This window comes from Hippocampus guttulatus, chromosome 12 (assembly GCF_054856545.1).
Source record: "Hippocampus guttulatus isolate MCC_2025c chromosome 12, RoL_Hgut_1.0, whole genome shotgun sequence".
Taxonomy (NCBI): domain Eukaryota; kingdom Metazoa; phylum Chordata; class Actinopteri; order Syngnathiformes; family Syngnathidae; genus Hippocampus; species Hippocampus guttulatus.
Window position 1 is genome coordinate 14,770,324 of NC_141272.1, and position 25,308 is coordinate 14,795,631.

The 25,308-nt window shown below is 45.3% G+C and overlaps 3 protein-coding genes across 3 annotated transcripts; 1 reads left to right on the forward strand and 2 right to left on the reverse strand.

Annotated features, from left to right (window-relative positions):
* Positions 1-4,283: 4,283 nt before the first annotated feature.
* foxa3 (forkhead box A3) lies at positions 4,284-11,174 on the reverse strand. The gene is made up of 2 exons (XM_086126048.1): positions 10,837-11,174; positions 4,284-8,153 (listed from the first exon to the last, which is right to left on the reverse strand). The coding sequence occupies exons 1-2, from the start codon at positions 10,906-10,908 to the stop codon at positions 6,921-6,923; spliced, it is 1,305 nt and encodes a 434-aa protein (XP_085982174.1). The 5' UTR covers positions 10,909-11,174; the 3' UTR covers positions 4,284-6,920.
* Positions 11,175-14,904: 3,730 nt separating this feature from the next.
* irf2bp1 (interferon regulatory factor 2 binding protein 1) lies at positions 14,905-18,197 on the reverse strand. Its single transcript, XM_086126249.1, has 2 exons — positions 16,920-18,197; positions 14,905-16,081 (listed from the first exon to the last, which is right to left on the reverse strand). The coding sequence occupies exons 1-2, from the start codon at positions 17,918-17,920 to the stop codon at positions 15,799-15,801; spliced, it is 1,284 nt and encodes a 427-aa protein (XP_085982375.1). The 5' UTR covers positions 17,921-18,197; the 3' UTR covers positions 14,905-15,798.
* A 349-nt stretch (positions 18,198-18,546) lies between these two features.
* On the forward strand, positions 18,547-21,778 carry polr1g (RNA polymerase I subunit G). The gene is made up of 3 exons (XM_086126375.1): positions 18,547-18,737; positions 18,857-18,998; positions 20,812-21,778. The coding sequence occupies exons 1-3, from the start codon at positions 18,653-18,655 to the stop codon at positions 21,410-21,412; spliced, it is 828 nt and encodes a 275-aa protein (XP_085982501.1). The 5' UTR covers positions 18,547-18,652; the 3' UTR covers positions 21,413-21,778.
* The last annotated feature ends 3,530 nt before the right edge of the window (positions 21,779-25,308 follow it).

A 25,308-nucleotide genomic window follows, 5' to 3' on the forward strand; every position in this document is an offset into this window, starting at 1 on the left:
TTGTGCGGCACTTGGATGTCATACGCCGTCCCATAACCAAGCGATGGACGTTGTCAGATGCGTCGAAAAGACAAAAATCCAACGTGCTCCTTCTCCCGCCGTCTTTGTTGATTCGTCGTCGAGGTCGCGCCGAGGTCAGGATACGCACGCGAACGACCCGCCGACGGCCCTCGCCCAGATTGCTCTTTGAGGCTCTCAGTGTGAGGCGTCCATGTTTAGTCTGCTGCACGCCGCGTCCATTTGGCCCCGAGCTGTCTCAACAAGAAAACGAAGCATTTGACCACCTTGGTGGCGCTTCTGGGCCCACCATCACTCGCAGTTCACGGTAGCACTTCAGTATATATTTTAAAAATTCTGTGGTTCTTAACCTTTTTATTGGTACCGAACCCAACCAGTTAATATGCACATTCACCGAACCCTTCATGAGTGAAAAATAAAAATAAATATCTTTTTACAAATTCAAGATCTTAAAAAAAACGCATTTATTAAAAACGGAAAGAATTAATACAATTTAAAGGGATAAGTATACTTTTTTAAAAAAAAATTACGACGTACTACCACGATAGTCACACATTGACAACAAAGCGAACTAAATTTCCCACAGTACTGATTGGACAAGCAATGTCATGTGATCATCTGCAGCCAGTGATGGCCAAGCGGGCATGTCATAACTAATTGACATCTTGAGTCGTGTGTGTCTTAACCTTCATGGCAAAGGCTCCATCGAACCCCTGAGACCGACTCACTGAACCCATGGGGTTCGATCGAACCCAGGTTAAGAACCACTGATATATATACATATATATACTGTATATATATATATATATGTGTGTGTATATATATATATATATATAAAATTCCTCGTCTCACCCCCCCTCGGGTGGTGTCCGTCCCTCATTCAGCTCGGGTCCTCTACCAGAGGCCAGGAAGCTTGAGGGTTCTGCGCAGTATCCTTGCTGTTCCCAGCACTGCACATTTCTGGACTGAGATGTCCGATGTTGTTCCCGGGATCTGTTGCAACCACTCATCTAGTTTGGGGGTCACTGCCCCGAGTGCTCCGACCACCACAGGCACGACTGTCACCTTTACCTTCCAGGCTCTCTCCAGCTCCTCTCTGAGCCCTTGGCATTTCTCAAGTTTCTCGTGTTCCTTCTTTCTGATGTTTCCATCACTTGGGACCGCTACATCCACTACAACGGCTTTCCTCTGCCCTTTATCTATGATCACGATATCTGGTTGGTTCGCCATTACCATCTTGTCAGTCTGGATCTGGAAGTCCCACAGGATCTTCGCTCTGTCATTCTCCACCACCTTCGGAGGTGTTCCCCATTTTGACCTTGGGGTTTCCAGTCCATACTCCGCACAGATGTTTCGGTAGCTATGCCAGCCACCTGGTTATGGCGTTCCATGTAGGCTTTCCCTGCCAGCATCTTACACCCTGCAGTTATGTGTTGGATCGTCTCAGGTGCCTCTTTGCACAACCTACACCTTGGGTCTTGTCTGGTGTGGTATATCTGGGCCTCAATGGCTCTGGTGCTCAGGGCCTGCTCTTGAGCAGCCAGGATGAGTGCCTCTGTGCTGTCCTTCAGGCCAGCCCTCTCTAGCCACTGATAGGACTTCTTGAGATCGGCCACTTCAGTTATGGTCCGGTGGTACATCCCGTGTAGGGGCTTGTCCTCCCATGATGGTCCCTCTTCCAGCGCTTCATCTTCTGTTCCCCATTGTCTGAGGCATTCTCTGAGTACGTCATCCGTTGGAGCCTTCTCCTTGATGTATTCATGGAGCTTGGATGTTTCATCCTGGACAGTGGCTCTCACACTCACTAGTCCCCGGCCTCCTTCCTTTCGGCTTGCGTACAGTCTCAGGGTGCTGGATTTGGGATGGAACCCTCCGTGCATGGTTAGGAGCTTTCGGGTCTTAACGTCCGTGGTCAGAATCTCTTCCTTTGGCCACCTTATTATTTCTGCAGGGTATCTGATCACTGGCAGGGCATAGCTGTTCATTGCCCGGGTCTTATTCTTGCCATTGAGCTGGCTTCTTAGGACTTGCCTCACTCGCTGGAGGTATTTGGCCGTAGCCGCTTTCCTTGTTGCCAGTTCGAGGTTGCCATTGGCTTGTGGTATACCGAGGTACTTGTAGCTGTCCTCAATGTCTGCTATTGTTCCTTCAGGGAGTGAGACCCCTTTAGTGCGGACTACCTTTCCTCTCTTAGTCACCATCCGACTACATTTCTCAAGCCCGAATGACATCCCGATGTCGCTGCTGTAGATCCTGGTTGTGTGGATCAGGGAGTCTATGTCCCTTTCGCTCTTAGCATACAGCTTTATGTCATCCATGTAGAGGAGGTGACTGATTGTAGCTCCATTTCTGAGGCGGTATCCATAGCCTGTCTTGGTGATTACTTGGCTTAGGGGGTTCAGTCCTATGCAGAACAGCAGTGGGGACAGTGCATCACCTTGGTATATGCCACATTTGATGGACACTTGGGCAAGTGGCTTGCCATTGGCTTCAAGTGTGGTTTTCCACATCCTCATCGAGTTCGCAACGAAGGATCTTAGGGTCCTGTTCACCTTATACAACTCCAAGCATTCAGTGATACATGCATGTGGCATCGAGTCATAGGCTTTCTTGTAATCAATCCAGGCTGTGCACAGGTTGGTACGTCGGGACCTGCAGTCTTGTGCGACTGTTCTGTCAACCAGGAGCTGATGTTTGGCTCCTCTGGTATCTCTACCAATGCCCTTCTGTGCTTCGCTCATGTATTGATCCATGTGTCCACTTATCTTAGCCGCAATGATGCCTGACATGAGCTTCCATGTTGTGGAGAGACAGGTTATTGGCCGATAGTTGGATGGGACTGCACCCTTTGAGGGATCCTTCATGATCAGGATCGTTCGCCCTTCGGTTAGCCATCCTGGGTGAGTCCCATCCCTCAGCAGCTGGTTCATTTGTGCTGCTAGGCGCTCATGGAGTGCTGTGAGTTTCTTTAGCCAGTAGGTGTGGACCATGTCCGGGCCTGGTGCTGTCCAGTTCTTCATATCTGAGACTCTTTCCTGTATGTCTGCCACTGTTATGGTAACTGGGTTCTGTTCAGGGAGGCTGCTGTGCTCCTCTCTCAGGGTCACCAGCCATTGTGCACTGCTGTTATGTGCAACCTCCTTCTCCCATATGCCTTTCCAGTACCTTTCAGTTTCCAGTCTTGGTGGGTCAGCTCTGTTGTTAGGACCCTGCCACTGAGCGTACACTTTCGCAGGTTGTGTTGCGAACAGCCTGTTTATTCGTCTGGCCTCATTCTCTTTTGTGTATCGCTTTAGGCGGCTGGACAAGGCTTGGAGCCTTTGTTTGGCAGTTTCGAGTGCTTCAGGTATGGTCATCTGGATGTACCTCTCGGGTATCGGCCTTTTCATCACACCTCTCTGGGCCTCAGTCAATTGACTCACATCTTTCCGAGCCGCCTTGATCTTAGCCTCCAACCGTCTTTTCCATGGTGGGTAACGTATCTCATGGCTTGCATGGTTGCTCTTATAGCCAAGCATCTCAAGGATCACTGATGCTGAAGCGTATATCAGCTCATTGGTTTCCGGGATCGTTACGGTAGGGATATATATATATATAGGCGGCCCGGTAGTCCAGTGGTTAGCACGTCGACTTCACAGTGCAGAGGTACCGGGTTCAATTCCAGCTCCAGCCTCCCTGTGTGGAGTTTGCATGTTCTCCCCGGGCCTGCGTGGGTTTTCTCCGGGTGCTCCGTTTTCCTCCCACATTCCAAAAACATGCATGGCAGGCTGATTGAACGCTCTACATTGTCCCTAGGTGTGAATGTGAGCGTGGATGGTTGTTCGTCTCTGTGTGCCCTGCGATTGGCTGGCAACCGATTCAGGGTGTCCCCCGCCTACTGCCCGAAGACAGCTGGGATAGGCTCCAGCACCCCCCCGCGACCCTAATGAGGATCAAGCGGTTTGGAAAATATATATATATATATATATTGTGTGTGTGTGTGTGTGTGCGTGTGCGTGTGCGTGTGCGTGTGCATAGTGCAGCATGGTTTGCCAAATTCCCAAACACACTTAACTGCACTTGGACCTGCACACAAAATCACCTCTGCGCCATTTTTTTACAGCCAACCTTACTGTCTACGAAAATAGAGCCCTCTTTATCAGGGGGAAAAATATATATATTTTGCTATAATATGATCCAATTGTAATATTATACTCTTGAAACACAGAATTTGCCCACACAAATGTACAATGAACAAAATGCCATGAAAACACAACGCATTTTTCCCATTTAAACCTTTTTTTATTAAGAAATATGAATGATGGCCATCACATTGAGAAGAATAAACAATATATTAAAAGGACACACACAGTTAAAAAAAAAGTAGTTTGTGAAAACAAAAAGCGACCACATAGCTTAAATATGACAATTTGTCATCCGTCATGTGACCTGAACTTTTATCATCCTTCACTTCGTTGAAAAAGAGGGGGGAAAAGGCACTTTTGGACCGCAATGTGACACGTTTGGCTAAACTCAGAGACCGCCCCGCTCAGTATTGTAACACACACACACACACACACGCACACATATACTTACACACACGCACACTATCAGCCCACCTGGCCAGTGGGAGCTCCATAGTGCAAAGTACTGTATGTAAATCTCCCATAGTGCATCTCTCCTCTCTTCTCGTATTAGTAACTAGCTTCACACACACACATACACACACGCACTCCCCGTTGACGACTGGCCTGGTCCAAGCCAACCCACTTAAACAGGTAACAAGGGGGAAATTAAATGCGTTGTTTGAAAGTTTTTACCACAGTTTGCTTTGCCTCCCTCCTCTAAACATCCCCATATTCCAAAACAACCTTGATCTTCCCAAACACTCCTCATTCGAGAATATTTGTACCCCAGAACTTTTCCATTCACTCATTTCGCCATACCAGAACATTCTTGTCCCATATTTCTTATTCCACGATAGTCATCTATTCTGAATGGTGTTCTCGTCGAAAACCCTCAGACCAAATGTCCCCATAGTCCATCTATTTCCTTTCTCAAACCTTCCATTTTCCAGAATATTCATATTTAAGTACATTCCTACTCTAGAATGTTGTCATACCAGAACATTCGTGTCCGATAACATTCCTTTTTTCCAGAGTTGTAATTTATTGTGGAACATTACAATTCCAGAACATCCCCATATTCCAGAACATTTTTATTCCTATTCCAGATTTTGGATGTACCAGAACATTTGTGTCCCTAATTCAGAATAGTCATTTATTCTGAAACGTGTGTTCCGAAATATTCCCATAACACTTTTTCCTCAACATTCCTATTCTAGATCTTTTCCAGACCAGAACATTCCTTTCCCATAACATTCCTTATTCCAGAATAGTCATTCATTCAGGAACTTTATACTATTCCAGAACATTCCCCGAACAGAATCTTGAACATTCATATTCTAGCTGTGTCCCATACCAGAACAATCATTTTGTCAGAACATCCCTAAATTCCAGGACACATTCCTATTTCCAAGCAATGCTTATCCCAGGGCACTAATATCGAGAACATTCATATTCAAGACCTCTCCCACACCAGAATATTACCCTCTCATAACATTCCTTATTTTAGAATGTTCCTATTCCTGAACATCCCCATATTCCAGACCATTTCTATTCTACATTTTTTCCAGACCAGAATATTCCCAATTTTAGAACATTTCTTATTCCCGAATATCCCTTAATTTCTGAATATTACAGTTCCGGTATTTTTCTCTGCCAGGATATTCCTGCCCCATAACATTTATTTATTCCAGAACATACCTATTCTAAAACCTTTCCACACTAGAATGTCTGTGTCCCATAACATTCGGCATCCCAGAATATTCAATCATTCCAGAACATCACTTATTCCAGATTAAAACTAAAAAGGGGCAAGCGGTACGGGATGTGATGAAAACAGGCTTTTGTAACATGAAGTGTGAAAGTAACACCTGAAGCACATGTTTGTAACTGTTTGGACAAAGCAGAATATAAGATATATTAAAATTTATTCCCTTTATAAATAAATGCAAATACCCATTTTACACACTCACGCATACGCACACTATCACACACATTCCCGCTATTTACACTTTGTACAAAATCTATCTTCATCGTTGGATGTAACCAGAGAGTCTCCATAGGGGGAAAGAAAAACATGTGGTCCTTCGTAATGTGGCTAGGGAAAGCCGTCTGAGCATTTATCCCAGGTCCATGATAACCAGCATCAAGTTCATCGACTAGTATGCTCATTGCCTCCACAAGTAGGATATGGGAGGCATACGATATGGAATAAAACCTCGATAAGGAGTCTACTATTGTATGCCGCATGCCGATGACTTGGGCCTTGTAATGGTCACCGGTAAGATTTCATTGCATACTAGGAGATCAAAAGTGACACAAGTAGTGGAACGAAGCATTTCTCATCAGACAGCAGTGGGAAATAACGTTACTCGTTAAGACAGGCATTCCACTCATGTGCGAAAGAGGGTACTAGTACATGGACCTGAAGATGGATCTCAAGGATGTGGAATAAATTCTCAAACTGCATTTGAGCATGCATTCCATTTTCTTTATATATTCTAATTGGGCGCTGAATTGTCCAGTTGGGCCTACTAGTGTTACTGTTCAGCTAAGTAGTTCATGAGTAAGGTTTCATTACGTACTGGGAGGACGCAAGTCATGGAGAAAAACATTATGAGTAAGACACAATCATTCTTCCAGGGGTAGAATTGTCTTCCTAGCGATGCTAACGAACATACTAGTACACGGACATTAAAATGGATCTCAAGGATATGGAAAAGAGGCTCAGATGGCTTTGCGTACACGTTGGCCATTTTAGAGTCTGTTCAGCAAGCTTCCATCTTGTATTGTGTTAGATTACGATGCGTTGAGCACGGAGCGGCTGTAGAGAGTCTGGTAGTAGGCACCAGAGTCCATGGCTGCCGGTCCGGGGCTGTCGTAGATCTGCTTGGCGGCCACAGGTGAGCCGCTAGTGGCATAGCTGTTGTACGCCATCACCTGGTCCTGGTAGGACTTGAGGTCCATCTTCTGCTCATTGGACATGAGGTTGGTGATGGAGAAGGGGTGGTTGAAGTTGTAGTGGGGGTCCAGGGACTTGAGGGCGTCGCTCTGTAGGTCCATGTGCGGCCCCATCGGGCTGGGTAGGAGGTGGGTGGACTGGGAGTGGAAGATGGCAGCCGAGGAGGTGGGTGGCATGGCGGTAGGGGCGGGAGGTGGCGGTGGGCAGTCGAGCGGCACCAGCAAGGCGTTGCCGGCGGTCCCGCGGGGTAGTGACTGGTCGTCGGACGAACCCGGGTGGGAGTTGTCCGAGTGGGCCGAGTCAGCTTCGTCCGAGCCTCCGCCCGCCGGGCTGCGGTCGCCCGCCTTACCACCCTCCTTTGCCGCTTTTTTGGATACCTTGTCGTCGATTTTGAAGCGTTTCTGGCGTCGTAGGTAGCAACCATTCTCGAACATGTTACCCGACTGTGGGTGCAGAGTCCAGTAGGAGCCTTTGCCCGGTTTGTCGGGCGAGCGGGCCACCTTGACGAAGCAATCGTTGAAGGACAGCGAGTGGCGGATGGAGTTCTGCCAACGCTGCTGGTTCTCCCGGTAGTACGGGAACAAGTCCATGATCCACTGGTAGATCTCGTTGAGGGTGAGCATCTTGCTGCCACTCTGCTGGATGGCCATCGTGATGAGCGAAATGTATGAGTAGGGCGGCTTGGCGTGTGTCAGCGAGCGGCGGTACGGCTTGGGCGGGATCTCCTTGTGCGCGGCGCGGCCTAGAGAGGCGCCCGACGGGTAGCCCAGCTGGCTCATGGACTGGCCCATGTTCCCGTAGTGGGACAGGGAGCCCTGGGTGGCGCTCGGGCCCAGTTGGGTGAGTGAGCCCGAGCCCAGGGAGGGCGCTACCGGTGACAGTGGCATGTGGGCCGGGCCCGAGCCCATGGAGGTCAGTGGGGATGTGCTGAGGCCCGAGCCAGGGTACGCCATGTTCAGGCTGCCGCCACTGCCGCCGCCCGTCGGGTTGAGGTTGATGTAACTGTTGATGGGGCCCATGGAACTGACGGAAGCCAGGGCGGAGTTCATGCTGCTGGGCGAGGAATACATCTGAAAGACAACAGCAGTTCATTAGCAATACAGCCATCCATTTTCTATTGTGCTTTTCCTCAATAGTGAGGCGAGTGACTTTTGACAGCTGACTTTTAGGCAGGATGCACCGTGGGCTGGTTTGAATTTTTTGCGCTGATTCCGAATCTTTCATCGTCTTTTTTTCTCCAGCACATCCCGTATTCATTCATTCATTTTTTTCTGAAATATCAGGGATTACAATGTGTAGTACAAATGCGCATTTTGTAGGTCAAACTTAAAAACAAAAAATGAAAATATCTCAAAAACCTGATGGGCTACAAAAACAACAAAAAAGTAAAGGCTTTTTTTTTTTTAATCAGCATCAAAAATATGACCCAGTGCCGATTTGTCAGAGCGTGTTTCCTGTTTAGAAGGTGAAATTCTGAGGAATTGGCCAATTTCAAATTAAAAAAGGTATTGAAACGATTCATTATCTAAATATTTGTAAGTCATTTTGAGAACACTGGATTACAAACAATGGATTGGTCAATCGTCAATGCCAGGGTGCACAAAGACAATCAATGGTCTGGTTGCCAGCCAATCATAAAGCACATACGCGACCAGTGGCCGAACTTTATTGAGAAGTTGCTTGGTCGATTTGTATTTTTTTCTTTGTGTTGTGCGCCAAAATTTGAGTTGCAATTGAACATCAGAGCTGCTACTGCTCAAGTGAAGTGAAAAACAAATGGACCACTGTTTGATACCCTGCACATGGGCAAGGAGAGCCAAGAGTTTCTTGAACTCGACTAATCGTCAAACCCGCTAATTCAAAATGGAAATGCACGCAAGAAGCCACTCCGACTCCAGCCCATGATGTCACTCACTAGGCCACGCCCCCTTTTAAAGGACAACCAGCACACGGATACAACAGTGAATAGCAATTACATTTGATGAAACCATGCAGGTTACAACCTCTTTTGTTCGGTTATGTTTTTATATTTGACGTTAATAATACTGTATTTATTCCTGATTAAAAAATGTAAAAAGGTGCCCATGCCCCCCCCCCCCCCACCAATCCATCTCCCCCCTTGCAAGCCACCACCTTAATCAGTTGTAGCTGCCCAAGAACAATTGTTTTCTGATCATTGTTGTATTTTTGTATTCATGTATTGGATGTTTGCCTTTAAGGGGTGTGGCCTCGCGAGTGACGTCCCAAGATTGGAGTCAGGTTTGTGGCCTTGCCAGCTTCTCCCCAGTTTTGTGATTAGCTTCTTTTTCCCCAGTTCCCCCAAAATTGGAGTAACAACTAAAATGAAGGGGTTTTTTTCTGGAAATTGTGAAGGTGCCTTTTCGTGAGTGGCTTCTTCTCCTTCTTCTTGTCAATGCACAATGAAGCTCTCAGTGCGCGCGGATTTCACACTCACGCGTGAACGTCAAAGTGCGTAAAAAGCGCGTCACGATGCTCCGCACGCACCCCCCACCCACCTCTCCGTGCTCGGAAAAACGCAAGTAGCTCCAAACGGTCTTACAAATTGTGTTAAAATGTTTTTTAAGTGTATATGTATATCTGTATGTGTATATATATATATAAATGTCTAAAATTGAAATTTTAAAAAATGGCTCACGATAAGATATACAACGTCGCGGAAAATTCCAAGTGAGGCGAGTTGAGGCTTCACGCGCACTTTGGTTAAATATTACCAACGTGGTAATTTCATCAGTAGTTGATTACATTCACTTTTAATTTAATTATCAGCCCAACTTTAACCACTTATGCCTTTAAACTGCTTTACAGACTGGATCTGAATTCAATGTGTCTCCGTAAAACCAACTGCAATTACGTCACCAAATGTGAACAATTGCTTCATTTTTGATCGACTTGGGGGAAAAAAATCTGTCATGTTCAATTTGGAATATGACATATAGGTGGAATTCTTTTTACTTCGGCATTTTTTCTTGCTTCTTTTTGACATATATTAATGTTTTTGAGGGCCTCTAAAGTAAATATAATTGTTTTGTAAGTTGTTCCTGCTTTTGAAGTACATTTCGAGTCTAGTCAGATTTATTCATATACCCTAAAATCAAATCCTTTATTGTAGGATTTTGGCCTATAAAATATATAACGTATTTTCTGTTGGTTTTGCCTTTACAAGATAAAAAAAATACACATTTAACTATTTGTACCGTTCCTGTAATATATTTATTTATGCATTTCTTTTCCCCTTTGGCATAGAAAATACACGCAATTATTTTTGCTGTGCTATTTTGGCCTCTAAATATACACACGTACTTGTATACACATTTTCTACTCCACGTTTTTGGCAAGTAAAAATACATGTTATCTTTTTGTTCTTTTGGACTCTTCAATGTATTTTAAATGATTGATTATATTGTTTTAGGAAAGAAATATATGTACTGAATTGTGTATACGGTTTTAAATGTTCACTTTTGATAAAAATGCATTCATATTCATTAAGTCACTTATTGGTCATCCTTTCGTATTTGACTACATAATTTAATATCACTTCATTTGAGAAACGAAATATTTGTACAGATTAAATGAGAATTAAGTTAATGAGTGAGTTGAAGTCAGTTTCCCCCCTAAGTTAAAAAAAGAAATACAGCTTGCATTTACCAGGCAACAATAATAAGATATTTTTTGTACGTGTTTACATTTATGTAGCAATATTTATGCAAGAAAAAAAGGGTTTCTTGTCCTTACCTCGCTGGCCTCGCTGTAGAAAGTATTCCACTCAGGTAGGTCGTGGGCTTCCATCTTCACAGAGCTCAACATCCCCACAAAGAAACACTGAGAGGAACCGGATGAGCTACTCGCACTTTAACACTTTTTCCCTGTTAAAAAAAAAAAAGTTACAATCCTTGATGACACGTAAAAAAAAAAAACTCCGTTAACGTGGAAAGTTGTGTCAAGTGACTCAAAGTTCATGGGTCCATTGTTTCCCAGCTGTGTGCAGACGTGGAGGCCCGTGGCGTGACGAGCAGGCCCGGAGCGTGTCAGGCGGTAGCGCAGGACGGCGTGAGGACAGCGGCCGGTCCCACTTCCAGTCCTTTATAAGGTACAGCTGGACCCCGCCCACGATACCCCCCCCCCCTTCCTCCTCTCCTGCACATTTCAATATGGAGTCAGGAAGGAGGCCCCTGCAAAAAAAGACCTATGTGGCCCCCTGGCGTGCTGTTTATTGGCCCGGTCGGACCGGCGGCCACCCCGGCTGTAGCAGGCAGGACCTCCAATACCACCACCACCACCACCCCCTTTGGCCCCCACCCTCTCAAAAGCCCATTAAAAGTTCAGATGGCATACCCACAAAAGTGAAAACAAGTTAAAACTGTCAGCATGGCAAGTGTTGGTAGGGGGGCGGGCAGAGGTCCGTCAGTTTGTGGCCCGAGGGTTGGGATGGGGAGGGAGGGGGGCGGCACTTGATAGTTGTTAGGTGGGTGTTGGCGTGAAAGTCGTTAATTCCCGCGGCTGTCACCTCCTTGGAATCTTTCACACGTTGGCAAAAGGAAGACATTTACAAGGCTGCAAATTTGCCTTAAAAAAGGCCATCAAATCAGCCCACGTCACTCAGGCGCATGCGTAATATCAATAATTTGAACGTTACTCAGAGAAGACTATTGGCGAACGCTCAATTCTATTGGCATGAAACATGGCACAATACAACACGTTGCATGCACAAGAGCATATAGCAGTAATTAAATAGCCCAATTATGATGTGAACGCACATTGAGACTATCATTATGAGTATATGATAACTATGCAAGATGTCTAATTTATACATTGAAATATTGAAGGGTGTGTGGGTGTGCATTGATAAACGAACATTAAATATATAATTAAAATAAATACAATACTTCAATTGAAAAAAATATATAGAATTCAGTGGTTTATTTCAAATTGCTGGTTTCATGAGTGCATGCAACCAAAATTAAATAGATTCAATATGAAAAATATAAAAGCAAAAATTCTAATGTAAAAGGCCAACTAAGATCAACAAAATATGTTTCATTATTATTATTATTATTATTATTATAGCTGTGACATATCGGCAAATTTAGTACTGTATTTTCTTTTTTTGGTACATTATTCGCTTAGTTATTTTTGGCCTGAGATTATACACATTGAACTTTTTGTTTGCTTGTTTTTTTGCATCTACAAGAAATATTTCATGATTGCTTCTTTTTAGCCTGCAACGTGTAAATAAAATTACTCCTTCGTTCTTGTCGTCATTTGAAACAATTCGATCGTTTTACGTTCCCCTGTGGACTTTGACGTCCATTTCGTTTCTTGTACGCATTTGCAAATGAAATATAAAGTAAGGACTACTGCTTTCTGTAAAGGATATTTTTTTAAAAACACATTGCTTTCTCACAGCGTAATTCTGTCACGTTACCAACTAGAATTTGATATAACAATCGAGCGTAATGCCAAGTAACGTAACGCAGTGTACTGTAGTGCGATGTCATGCATGCGCGGGGCCGGAATACACAAGACGGCCGTGAGTGTGCATGATAATGGGGGCCGGCACAATGGCCGTGTAATGAGTGACGCGCACACGGGGAGGTCGTCGGCGTGGATTAGGATACAGCAGGAAAAGGGTAGAGGGTGGGTGGGGGTGGGGGGTGTCACACGCGCACCTGCATCAAGGAGGACCTGAGTGGATCAAGGGGAACACCTGCGTACGCGTAATGATGTCGCCTCATGACAACAGCTAATCTTGTCAGTGACGTCATCGCGTGCAAGGAAACGCAATTTTTATGTACGGTATGTTTCAACGTAACTAAAGAAATATCGATTTGAAATAAGCGCCTCTTCCGAGTATTGATGGAGATGAACATCAAATTAAGTATAATTGAATGGTTTTTTTTTTTAGACATCGAGTTCTAAAATTCAAATAGAAATCACAACCTACATACGTGCCCCCCCCACACCCCCTACCTTCCTCAAAACCTTTTTCTTGTAAAAGTAATACTTGCCTCTCTCCCCAAAAATTGCAACACTGCCCCCCCCCCCAAAAATAAACCTTACAAGAGTTCAACATGTTTTCTTATAAGATTACAGTGTTGAAAAATAATTTTCTTCGGTTGAAAAAAGAGAGCTATATTATTTGAATTTAAAAAACTGATTGTTGAAAAGTTTGAAAAAATACATATTTTTAAAAAAACACATTTTTGCTAAAATATAAAAAATTAAAATAAAAACATTTTAAAATGTCAGGGTTTTTTAATGATAGTTTCGATTCATTTTTTTTAATTGTCGAGACAAACTTTCTCGTTGAAAAATATTTTTTAATGCTTAAAATACTGAAAAAAAACGATTTCATAAAAATAATTTGTTTGTCAAAAAGGGCGTTATAAAATTGACCTTTTTTTTTTAATTGATAAAATATCCACACCGTTTTGCAGAGGGCTTGCACATGACACACAAAAGAACCACGAATACTAAAGTCTGGAAGCGGGGGACGTCGTTGACTGCATCTGCAGTGTGCGCGTGTGTTCGCGCGCGTATGTGCGCGGGGGGCCTCCCTGCGTGCCTTCTTTGCATGTCACTGGTCGCTGCGTGGCCCATTAGCACGTGCATAATTGCTCCCACAATGGCGGTAATGAGTTGACACTTTCACTCACTTTCGCCCCCCCCAATCAGTGTGGTTGCATTCAGACGGAACGTCACATAATGACGAAAATGCGATCAGTGCGGTACAATATTCGTTGCAGCGCAAAGGCGACATCTGGGGGTCTAGCCTATTCCAACAACGTTATCAGTTATCACTCGACTATTTTATAAACTCATCAGTATGATGATTATGACCATTGTTGGACTAAGTCCAAAGTTAATTCAACATCTCACGTTTAAGTATCAATCTGCATAAAGCCAGTAATCAATGAAGATGTTTACTAGAAGTACAATCCATGCTGATTTATATAGCGCTTTCACAACAGCGGCAGCTGTAACAAAGCGCTTAACAAAACAGTTAACATAAAGTAAAATAATAAACACAACACCTAACATAAAACACGGACAGTCGTGCAGTCCTAACTACTTTTCCGTCACACGCTTTGTTGTTTGAAGCAGTTTGAGATGAAAGAGGAGAGAATCAAAGTGTCCTTTAACCAGTGGATCAGAGACGTCATGCTCAAAATGTGCACATGTCGGCTACAAGCTAAGTTTCAAAGTCAACAAGAAGCTGTAGCATCCATTGACGAAAAAGAGATTGGTTCACTTCTCCTGTCCCATGGAAATCCATTTCAATTCCAAGCGGTGACTCTCGGTTCCAAATACGCATCGGCGCTCTGCGCCAACGCTCCTCTCTCCTCATCCTCAACTTCAGCAGCCACCCATCCAGCCGCACCAACGCCGACTGTCCAACAGCGCCGACATCTCCACTGAACAAACGGGGTTGTGAAAAATGCTGCCCATTACAGGCGCAAAAAACACAAGCGCCCCAGGTCTGTCCAGCACCGACAGTCAATGGCGCCGACATTCCTCCCAATCAAAATCTGTGCTGGTACAGGCGTGCTGCCGAGAAGGCGCAACCACCAAGCACAGATACTTCTCCTTTGACAAATGTCGTGGCCAAAAAAAATGCTGAAAACAGTCCATATCAGGTTCACACGATGAAACAACAAACAACATGTGACCAAACAAAAAGACAAAAACAACAAAAAAGAACAAAAAAAGCAAGGCTCTTGAAGAGCACTTGCCGAAGGCTGCCTACTCGGGTGCCATTTTGGGAAAAAAAAAAGGTAAAAAAAACAAATACCAAGACAAATGTGACTTTTTCCATCCGATTTATTCCCGCCGGGTCGTTTTGTACAAGAAGCTGCATTCAAAAGATGAAAGAGCAGATTGGTTGTCGCCATGGCGACGCCACAGAGCGGCAGGACACTTCTGCACAAGGCACTTGTCTTACACCGTTAACGTCAGCATATAGCCGTACAGATTGTATACACATACATTGGCTTTGGTTTGGTTCATCTGTGCAAGGAACATTCTGGTTCTACAAAAAAAAACATTGGCAAGTTTATGAAATGATGTGCAATCTTTTTCAATGACAGCTTGTCGAATGGATGATTGCACTTGAAACAACCAGGAACCTTTGAGAAGGAAACACTGGCAGGCAGGTGACATGATAGTGGAAATTGTGGGGTTTGATATGTTTGCTTGATGAACTTCGACGCAAGTGTGGCACCAGCCTGATTGTCCAATTTTGTTTGCTGGTGGGGCTCTAATTCTTTGTGGGGACATTTTGACTGGTCTTTGTGCCAAGGAACTACATTGGAGTGAGTTGAGGGGCTGTATTGAGACAAAAGTGTGTGTGTGTGTGTGTTTTCTCATCTTTGCGTGGCACTGCCTTTGATATCCCAAGTGGTATTAAAAAAAATAAATAAAAAGATGCTGGTGTGTGTAAGTGTTCTTGTCTGTCTGTCATGCAGCACCACCACGAGCGTCCCACATTTATGGAGGGGACATTTTGGCTGGTCTATGCACAGAAAATGTTCCCAGTGTGTTGGACAATGATAAGATGCATGATCACTCTATGTGTATACTTCAAAAAGATATGGTGGCCCACACCTAGAGGGAATACAGAGGAGTAAAAACATGTTTGTGGATGGGTGTTTGTGTTTTGTGCCTGCCTGCTGTTCCATTTTGCCACAGAAACCACCATTACGTCTCTCGCTCCTTCTTGACGGTGACATCGCCGCTCTGTGCCGGGGCCCCATTGGAGCCACCGGCACCCCCGGGTCCACCAGGCCCCGCTCCGGGTGGGGCAGCCGACGGGACGCCCGTCACGCCAGTGCCCAGGATGGTGGACACCTCACCCTGCATGAATGCCCAGGGGGGGCTGTTTACCGACGTGTCCAGAGGGCAGCGCCCACCGCTGGGGCAGTAGACTTCGCCATCACCCCGCTGACTCTGGATGTACATTCTGGTGCATGGGAAGCAGAACCTGTGCGTATGTACAAACACATTAAACTTAGATGTCATATAGAAGTCTTTAATTGTTAATATTTTATCAGGGAACCTTGCATTTTTCTTTTTGGTAACATTTGTTCTGTTAAGTGTGCTTATAAGCTAAACTAACCTTTTTTGTTTTTACTATTTATTAACTATTTTTCTTTTATTATTTGGCGCTGTTGGACAGTCGGCGTTGGTGCGGCAGGATGGATGGCTGCTGAAGTAGAGAATGAGGAGAGAGGAGCGTTGGCGCAGAGCGCCGATGCGTATTTGGAACTGAGAGTCGCCACTTGGAATTGAAATGGATTTCCATGGGACAGGAGAAGTGAACCAATCTCTTTTTCCTTCAATGGATGCTACAGCTTCTTGTTGACTTTGAAACTTAGCTTGTAGCCGACGTGTGCACATTTTGAGCATGACGTCTCTGATCCACTGGTTAAAGGACACTTTGATTCTCTCCTCTTTCATCTCAAACTGCTTCAAAGCGTGTGACGGAAAAGTGGTTAGGACTGCACGACTGTCCGTGTTTTATGTTAGGTGTTGTGTTTATTTATTTTACTTTGTTAACTGTTTTGTTAAGCGCTTTGTTACAGCTGCCGCTGTTGTGAAAGCGCTATATAAATCAGCATGGATTGTATTGTATTAACGTTGAATTTTTCGATTTACTTTTTTATTTCTCTAGTTACTGTAAAAAAAAAAAGGCCAGTTTTTACGAATACTGTTAGGAGGTATTTTTAAATAAGTTAACTGAAATGATTCAACTTTGCCAACCCCTGATCAACACGATACATTACATTCAATATTGTGTAGTAATGTGAGTTGATACACACCGGTGTCCCGGCACGGAAGGACACTGCACAAAATGTGTGTCCTCCAGCCTCTCGTGACACAGCGTGCAGGACAAAGTGCTTCCGGTTAGGCTGCTGGCGGCCGAGGTGGAGCCCACCTCGGACGCTCCACTGTGGGGCAGGGCGGCTGCAGCAGTGGTGGCCGCCTCTGACGAGCTGCTGGACGACAGCGGCTCCCCTCCAGCGCGGGCGGCGAGGGGCCGCGGCTGCCTGGCAGGCGACGACGCGGGCTTGGGGCTCGTTTGGCTGACAGAGGCCGATGATGATGATGGCAGGCCGGCGGTCTTGCTGGAGCCGACGTGGGCCTGTGGCTGTTGCGACTTGGCCTGGGATGAGCTCAGCTCCCGCTCGAGCTCCGGCGTGATGAAGGGGGCGATTCCCATACCGATGCCGAGCTGGCGGCGGTTCATCTCGGCCAGCACCGGTGCCGGGAATATCATCGGGCTGCTCATGGGGGCCGTCCGAGCAGTCAGGCCAGCCGGCATGCCCGTCAACAGCCCGTGGGGGATTCCTGCTATGCTCTGAGTCACGAGATTCGGGGGTATGACCGCTCCGAGCATGGGTCTCCGGCTGCCGCTGGGGCTCTGGCGGTTGACCTCTTGTGACGGCTGCCCGTCTCGGTGCAGCCCGTTGGGCGGCACGCGAGCGGCGGCCGCGCTGCCGCCCTCCCCTCGACCACCCCGGTCGAAGCGCTCACCGTGGGGCCGGCCGCCATCCGTCGCCGGCTCACCGCGGCCCGGTACGGCGTGTTTGTGGGGCGAGGGTCCCGGTCCCGGCGAGCGGACGTGACCGTCCTGCATGCCGTGGCTGCGCTTCAGTTGCCGCGCGCTAGCAATCAGGAACTCGATCTGGTTGGCGCCCTCGTAGTTGACACAGCCGCGGCACACCACCTCGCTGAAGTCCCACACCACCGTCCACGGCATCTTGGGCAGGTCGCACAAGTAACACCACTGGCGCCGCGAGAACGAGGAAGGCGAAGACATGACGGCCGGACAGCGAGCCGGCTGGCGAGTTAGCCGGCTAACCCAACGTAGCGCACGTTCGCTAACCCAACCTGTTTATCTTTGAAGTGGTGTTAAGAGCGCTGGTTGCTAATTAGCTTCTCTTTTAGCTTCCTCGGGCACGGTTTGGAACAACCGTAAACACACTAACAATAAAAGGCGAGAGAACACTTTGTTGATTTTGACGATTTCCTCCACATTTTCCGAATTTGTTTACCCACTTAGGCCTGCTTCTGTCTCCTGTCAACCCGCTCTGGCAAAGAACGCGCGAGCTTTTACGTAATGAGTTAAGATGCATTGTGGGCGATGTTGTTTATGACGTCGCGCTCTTTCAACGCAAGCGGATGCACCACGTCTGGTTTTTGGACTACAAACAGTGTTGCCACAGGAAGCGATGCAACCAACTGCTGTCAACCGCTCTCGCGATATGTTCTTGCCAGTTCGAGCCCGTGCTGAATAACCTTAAGTAAACTGGCGAAATGCTTTCTGGGTCATGTCGTTTCTTCATCGGAGTCTTAAAGCAAACCAACACAACACCGTCTGGTTGTTGGACTACAAACAAGGCCGACGAAGGAAGTGCGGTACACCAGGGTCACAGTTCATCTGTGGCCATACGCACACGTGCAGTTATCTTTTCAAGCGCGCACCCACAGCTTTCAAACGTTGGAATACAGTTCGGACCACTTTCCCCGGTAATTTTTTAAAAGCATAAAAATGCCTCGAGATGTTTCATCCTCGTCAAGTGAGGACGAAGCGAGTAACCCGCCAGCGGAAGCGTCGTTTAGGCAAAAGCACGTCGGTGAGTTAGCACTCTATTATGTTTCTCTCTCGAAGCAGCAAACATCAGCATAATGCAATTATATGAAGATAATATGTGCTTAAGTGTACTTTATGAGGTGCTTGATGCTGTTTTGTCAGAGAGGAGCAGCAAGTATCAGTGCCCCGATGACTTCGTGTGCTTCAGCCACAAGCCTTGCAGCAGCACGCTGACTGAGAGCCTGAAGAGCAGCGAGAGCGAACTGTGGCTCATTAAAGCCCCTGCCAACTTTGATCCTCGATGGTCCGTCACTTCTTTAATGTTTTCTTTTGGGTATTTTCCACACACTAGTTGCGATAAAGACACAGGTAACAAGTTTACCAATTTACCGGAAGGCACAAGTCAGTTGGTCCCGAATGGCATCATGGATGACGTTTGGCTACTTTAGGGGGGTGTGACAGTCAAGAAATAAGCCCGTGAGAACCACGCTCACATCTTGATTGTACAACTGCTGCAGTGAAACTACTATGGATATGTATTTTTCCCCTTTAAGTTATTCAACACAGACAAAACAAAGTAAACACCCTCACTTGAGGCTCTTTAACGGTTTTAGTTGGCATTCTAGGCTAAATAACACTGGCACAAACTGTTTGGACAAACAAATGCGCACTAGCAATTTATGCTATTAATTCGTTAAGCTTACTTCTTGGCACGCAGAGTAATAAATTTTAGGGAATGCAGGCGCATTCTTTCTGCACGGTAGAAAAGTAGCTGCATATAAGGGGAGCAAAATCAAACTTGAAAATGATAGTCACTGGGGGCATTCAAGCACTGCCAAAAAAACAATTTATGAAATTCAAAACGACATCTCACTGTGATAGAAGGCATTTTTCAAATCGCAAAGATTTAAATTCATGGGGAGAAAAAAACAAAGCGGCTGGCTGCATTTTGGTCAGTCGGATGGATAATTACATCCACCCATCCATCGATTATCTGAGCCACTTATCTTGAACAAGGTCGCGGGTGAGTGCTGGAGCCTATCCCATCTGGAGGCAGGGTACATCCTGAACTGGTTGGCAGTCAATCAAATTTTGATATTTAGTGTTGTGATCTGTTTGGTCCTTAATAAGTACAGTCCGCGTGTTGACGTGCCATTGATTCACGAGCCATGAAAAGTTGTCAGCGTTTAGTAAGGTTGCAGTTTACTCTAAGTAGATGAATGAACTGTCTTTTATTTGTTGTCATTTTCTATAAATGTAACCTATAAACCCAAATACATTTATGGTAAATATTTGATCAGATTATTCTTGTAGAGGTGCAATAATTAATCGACAATCAATCGATTATCAAATTAATCTAATTTTGATCGTTGTTTAGCTCGCTTTATTAATTCCGAATTGTCCTAATTCTTTGAATTTCAGCTTCGGAACGGCCAAATATTCTCAGGTTTCTGTCGTCCTCCGTGAATCATAATATCATTGGAAAATTCCTTTTTTCCTAAATTTGTTCAACCTTACAACAACAGCAAGATTCCACCAGATGTTGTCAAATGAATACTTATTGCTTTGTCTAGAGCAGTGGTTCTTAACCTCCAACCAGTTCATATGCACATTCACCGAACCCTTCATTTGTGAAAAATAAAAATATGATATTTATTTATTTTTTTACAAATTCAAGACATTAAAAAATACATTTATTAAAAACAACCCCCCCCCTTTTTTTTTTTTAAATTGTGCACAAAATGAACCAGCCAGTGATGGCCAAGTGGGCGTGTCATAACTAATTGACATGTTGAGTCGGTTGTGTCTTAACCTCCATGGCAGAGGCCAGGGGTTCAGGTGAACCCCTGAGACGGGTTCACCGAACCCAGGTTAAGAACCACTGTTCTAGAGCACAAAAACAGATGAGATGTTGAATGAATAATGGAGGACGGATCCCTTCAAAAGTCTGAAGATACAAACTTGCGATTACTGAGTCACAAATATGCGGGTGTTCACTGTCTTGTGACAAAAGTAAGCAATCTACCATGGTCTTATTTCCTTTGTCACACCTGTTCTTTCTATTATTAATGTGGTGAAAATCTCAATGCGGTCTGACTTTTATTTCCCTCCCGCAGTTTGAGAGGTGCAAGCGTCAATCTTTCCGGCTTTCAGTCACTGAAGCTCCCTTCCGCTTCGGCTGCCGGCGACGGGCATGGCCAGCAAGTCTACAACATCCTGGCGTCCAATCACGGCACCTCCGACCTCCGCTTGCTCACCGCCGCATCTTCGTCGACGGTTGTGGCGCCTGCCTTCTCTGGCCTCTTGAGCGTTTGCGAGAGCTACGGGGGCGCCCGCGCGCCCCCCTGCGTCGTCCACGCCGCGCCCGCGCCGGCCATCCCGCCCGGACTCAAGCAGAGATTCCAGCCCTTTGGAAGCAAGACGCCCACCACGGCGCAGGAGACACAAGATGAGGACAGGAAGAGGAAGAAGAAGAAAAAGAAAGACAAGCACATTAAAAAGGAGGAAGAAGTGAGGGTCAAGCAGGAAGTTGAGGAAACAGGCCAGGAACACACTGAGGAAAAGAGCAGCAGGAAAAGGAAAAAGGTGGAGGAGGAAGTGGCCGTCGTGCAAGTGAAACAGGAATTAAAGCGTGAACTGGACGTGGGCGCTTTATACAATGATGACAGCTTAGCAAAAAAGAAAAAGAGGAAAAAAAGCAAAATGGACGCAGAATAAATGTCATCAACTCAGATTGAACTCAGATTTTTTTTTTTTTGAGGGATTGCGTACCTCAAAACATTTTCGCATTTGTCCTCATTGGGGTGTATGTGGGCTGGAGTCAGATGACTTTTGGTGACAGGTGGTGTACACCCTGGACTGGTCGCCAGCTCGTCGACCAGTTTTACTAGGACAAACATTCACTTCCATTCACATTTTGGAATGTGGGAGGAAAACCGCATGCACGCAGAAAGAGAACGTTCGAACTCTACACAGGAAGTGAATCCAGAACCTCGAGACTGCGAGGCACACATGCTAACTCGTAGACCTCTGTGAAGCCCCAAAAATAAAAACAAAACAAAAAACAAGCATTTTTTTAAAGCACATTTGTGTCATCCTCTTTCTTTCAAATTGATTATTTACAAACATTGATTTGTACTATGAAACAAAATATTGTCAGTGTTTCCATGGCTTTTTTTTCCTTCAATTTTGTTTTCAACACGAGTAAACAACAAATTGTCAAAAAGGCTTTCGCTGATTCTGGCAAATTTTGGTGTGCCGAATCCAAACATTGCATTAGCTTTTTTCAATCAGGTCAACTTTTTGAATTCTGGCCATATGTTTGTTACATGATTGTTTTTTTGCTACACGATATTTATAGGTACTTTCATCAATGTCTTTAATTTACATTCAACTTTGTAGCCTTTGGTTAGTAAACTCTACCAAAATAAAACGTCTCAATAAACTATCTCAGGGAAAAAAAATCTGAACAAAAATCAACCGATAATGTCACAAAAGTGTAATCAATTTGGAAAGAAACTTACTTTTTAAATCAACTTCACATAAAAAACCTAACCTGAACAAAAGAAACGGATCTCTTTTCACCAATGCAAAATTGGAAGAACGGTTTGATTTTTAAATGTTATTTTTTATTTTATGTGAACTGTTTTGTAAAGTGCTTTATGACAGCTGCAGCTGTTATGAAAGCCCAATGTATTGTATGTATACAAAGCCTAACGTTACTCGGTGTCCGAAAACTACAACCAATCGTTCACCAACATTTATGAACGCAGCTCGTCTCATCCCCACTTCAAGTATTTAAATGATCTGGCCGATATTTTTTTTACTTTGTGTGTGGATTTTAAGTGTTTTCCTCTGCTCAGAAAAAAAAGCTTCACGTCGCCTGACGCCAGCAAACAGTCTTTAACGTTTTATGGACGTTACGTATCCATAAAATCCCAAATATTGGGTCATTGTAATGCTCACATTCATTTTGATAATTGATTGCAGTTCAGATGTGAAGCAGTATAAAGCAGTTTCTCCATAGTGAGAGTCTACGGAAAGAGATGAGCAGAACGTCCAAAATACATGAGCGAACGTTCTATTTTCAGGTACGAATAGCAATGTTCACATGAATGTTCGTGATGACCGGTGGCCGTTTTCTGACATTTAAACAGCAATAAGATTTATTATGGTCACTTTAATTGTTTTGGACTGTCACTTAAAGTCGCAGGTCCTTCACTCAGTTCACGCTCTCTCGCCAGTCACGGATGAATCCATTTTTACGCATGAACTTGTCCAGCAGGTGGCACTACACTCCGCCCTTTCCTCCAGTAGACGCTGCAGCTTCACAGTCACCAACCATCTACACAGTATTTTCCACGCTTATCCTGAACAAGGTCGTGGGTGAGTGCTGGAGCTTAACGAAAACTATACCATGATCTGGTCACCGGTCAGTCGAAGTGCATGTATGGAGACGATTCGAACAACCGTCACTGAGTGGGAACCGAGCCCACGATGCTCGCATACAAGTCAGCCATCAGCGACGCGAGTTGAATTTCATGAAACCAAATTTGTTCACTTGTTTTGAGATCTCCCAAGTGTAACCCGAATCACTGTGCTTTTTGTGTGTTTTCAAGTGCAATGGTCCTCTGCATCCTCCCCCCTCCCGCTTCTCGGTGGTCGTCATGTGCTGTGCTGCTCTGCACCAGAGTGTGTTCCTGACTCCTAATGAGCTCCAGCATCTGCTCATGCGGAGATGGAGATACACGGCAAGCAGCTCTGGACATTAGGAAAAATTCAGCCCCTGAAGCCATGCAGTTTGACTTTTAGCAATGTCAAATTTAGTAGATGTGTCTATCATGAGTTAACCCACCCAAAAAAAAGCCATGCTTGAAATGATCCGGGAAGTTTTCTCCAAAGACAAACTACGACTGGAAATCTAAGAAATCCATCCCCTAAAGCCAGCTTCACATATCCACGTGAAATTTGATAGACTTGTCAGGCATGAGAAACCCCACAAACAGGCTTGTGTGTGTGTGTGTGTGTGTGTGTGTGTGTGTGTGTGTGTGTGTGTCAAGGAGGATGAATAATAAATGCAGCTTGGAAGTTTGGCTGCGACGTGTTCAGACTGCTGAGCAAAAGCTGAGGCCTTCACTGGGCTCAGCTGATGCTTGTGATGGGATGCAAGTGGGGGGGGGGGTCGTTATTGAGTTAATGAATTGGAGAGCCAACCCCCTCTCTTCAACCCTTCCTCCCTTCCCCCATCTCCAATTCCTCCCTCTCACTTTCTTTTATTTCCAAATAGCGCGCACATCGCTCCAGCTAGCCTGCGGCAACGAGAGCGTTGCTATGGCAACGGGGACCTGCCAAGGACCAGTGTGTTGGTGAGAAAGAGGGGACGGGGGTGGGTGGGGGTCGGGAGTGGGGGTGGTGGAGGGGTTATCAATGTCTTACACCCCACCATTTGACCAAAAATTAGTACACAGTGGCTCAACGTGTGCATGAATATACACAAACTCAACATTGTTTTCACTTTCAGAAGACACGCACGATACGCTGGGCGTGTTTGTGCGCAAGGCTGCAGCAGACATCAAAAGCCGATCCCTGCTGCCTCGCCTGAACCCCCTTCACCCGCCTCTTTATATCTGCACACTCCAACCCCACTCACTTACTGACTGTAATTAATATGGCCCAGACCATCAGTGCGCACTTGAACGCACACACGCACACAAAGAGGATGGGGCATGTGTCAATCACGTCGGCTATGTTGATGTCACTTACACAAGTTTAACGTTAGATTATTTTATTAGAAACCAGATATTTTTTGTCGTCGTCTAATTTCATAGAAGATATAAGAAACATGGACTGACTAAGAATGGGGCAAAAAGCAGGATTCAGACCAGAGTCTGGACAAGTTTCAGCAGTATTATGGTGAGGACCAGGGCTGTGAAATAAACTAGGATGGAGATTCTGGACTGGAGTCAAGATGAGAATTAGGAACAGGGCCAGGGAACGGATCGGGATAACGAACCGGACCCGTATCAGAATGTGGATTGGGATGAGTAATTGAGGAAGACTCAGGAAAGGAAAATGAACCGGTTCAGGATACGGGCCAGGCCATAGACCAGGATGAGGATCCTGAAAAGGACATTGACTGGGATGTGGATCATGACAGGAAATGGTCTAGAATCAGAAAATTGAGAAACACTAAAACCAGGACAAGAACAGTGAAATTAAGCAGTCTGACTATGAGGATCATGAGCAGGAAATTCACTAGAATCAAGGAATATAAATGGACCAGGACAAGGAAATGGCCCATAATCAAGTACAAGACCACAATAAGGAGCAGGAAATAGATGAAACATCAGGGCCAGGATTAATATAGAAATCAAGACTAGGATGAAGGTTAGCAGTAGACTATATCAGGAAAAGGGGCCTTGTCCTCATCCAGACAAGTTCTGGACCAGGACCGGCACAGGCATCCAGATCAGTCAGGACGATGATCAGGAAATAGGTGACCATTAAGATAAAGACCGGGACCAGTATACTGTACTCGACTCGATCAGAACTAGGTCCCTTTCATGGTTCTGTGAGAGATCCTAGATTAGGACTAGGAAAATCACCCAAAGCAG

Coding starts and splice junctions, on each gene's coding strand:
- polr1g (XM_086126375.1), top strand. CDS start 18,653: ATGCCTCGAGATGTTTCATCCTCGTCAAGTGAGGACGAAGCGAGTAAC. Junction 18,738..18,856: donor GTTTAGGCAAAAGCACGTCG/GTGAGTTAGCAC, acceptor CTGTTTTGTCAG/AGAGGAGCAGCAAGTATCAG. Junction 18,999..20,811: donor GCCAACTTTGATCCTCGATG/GTCCGTCACTTC, acceptor TCCCTCCCGCAG/TTTGAGAGGTGCAAGCGTCA.
- irf2bp1 (XM_086126249.1), bottom strand. CDS start 17,920: ATGTCTTCGCCTTCCTCGTTCTCGCGGCGCCAGTGGTGTTACTTGTGC. Junction 16,082..16,919: donor CCTTCCGTGCCGGGACACCG/GTGTGTATCAAC, acceptor ACATACGCACAG/GTTCTGCTTCCCATGCACCA.
- foxa3 (XM_086126048.1), bottom strand. CDS start 10,908: ATGTTGAGCTCTGTGAAGATGGAAGCCCACGACCTACCTGAGTGGAAT. Junction 8,154..10,836: donor TCTACAGCGAGGCCAGCGAG/GTAAGGACAAGA, acceptor GTTGTCTTTCAG/ATGTATTCCTCGCCCAGCAG.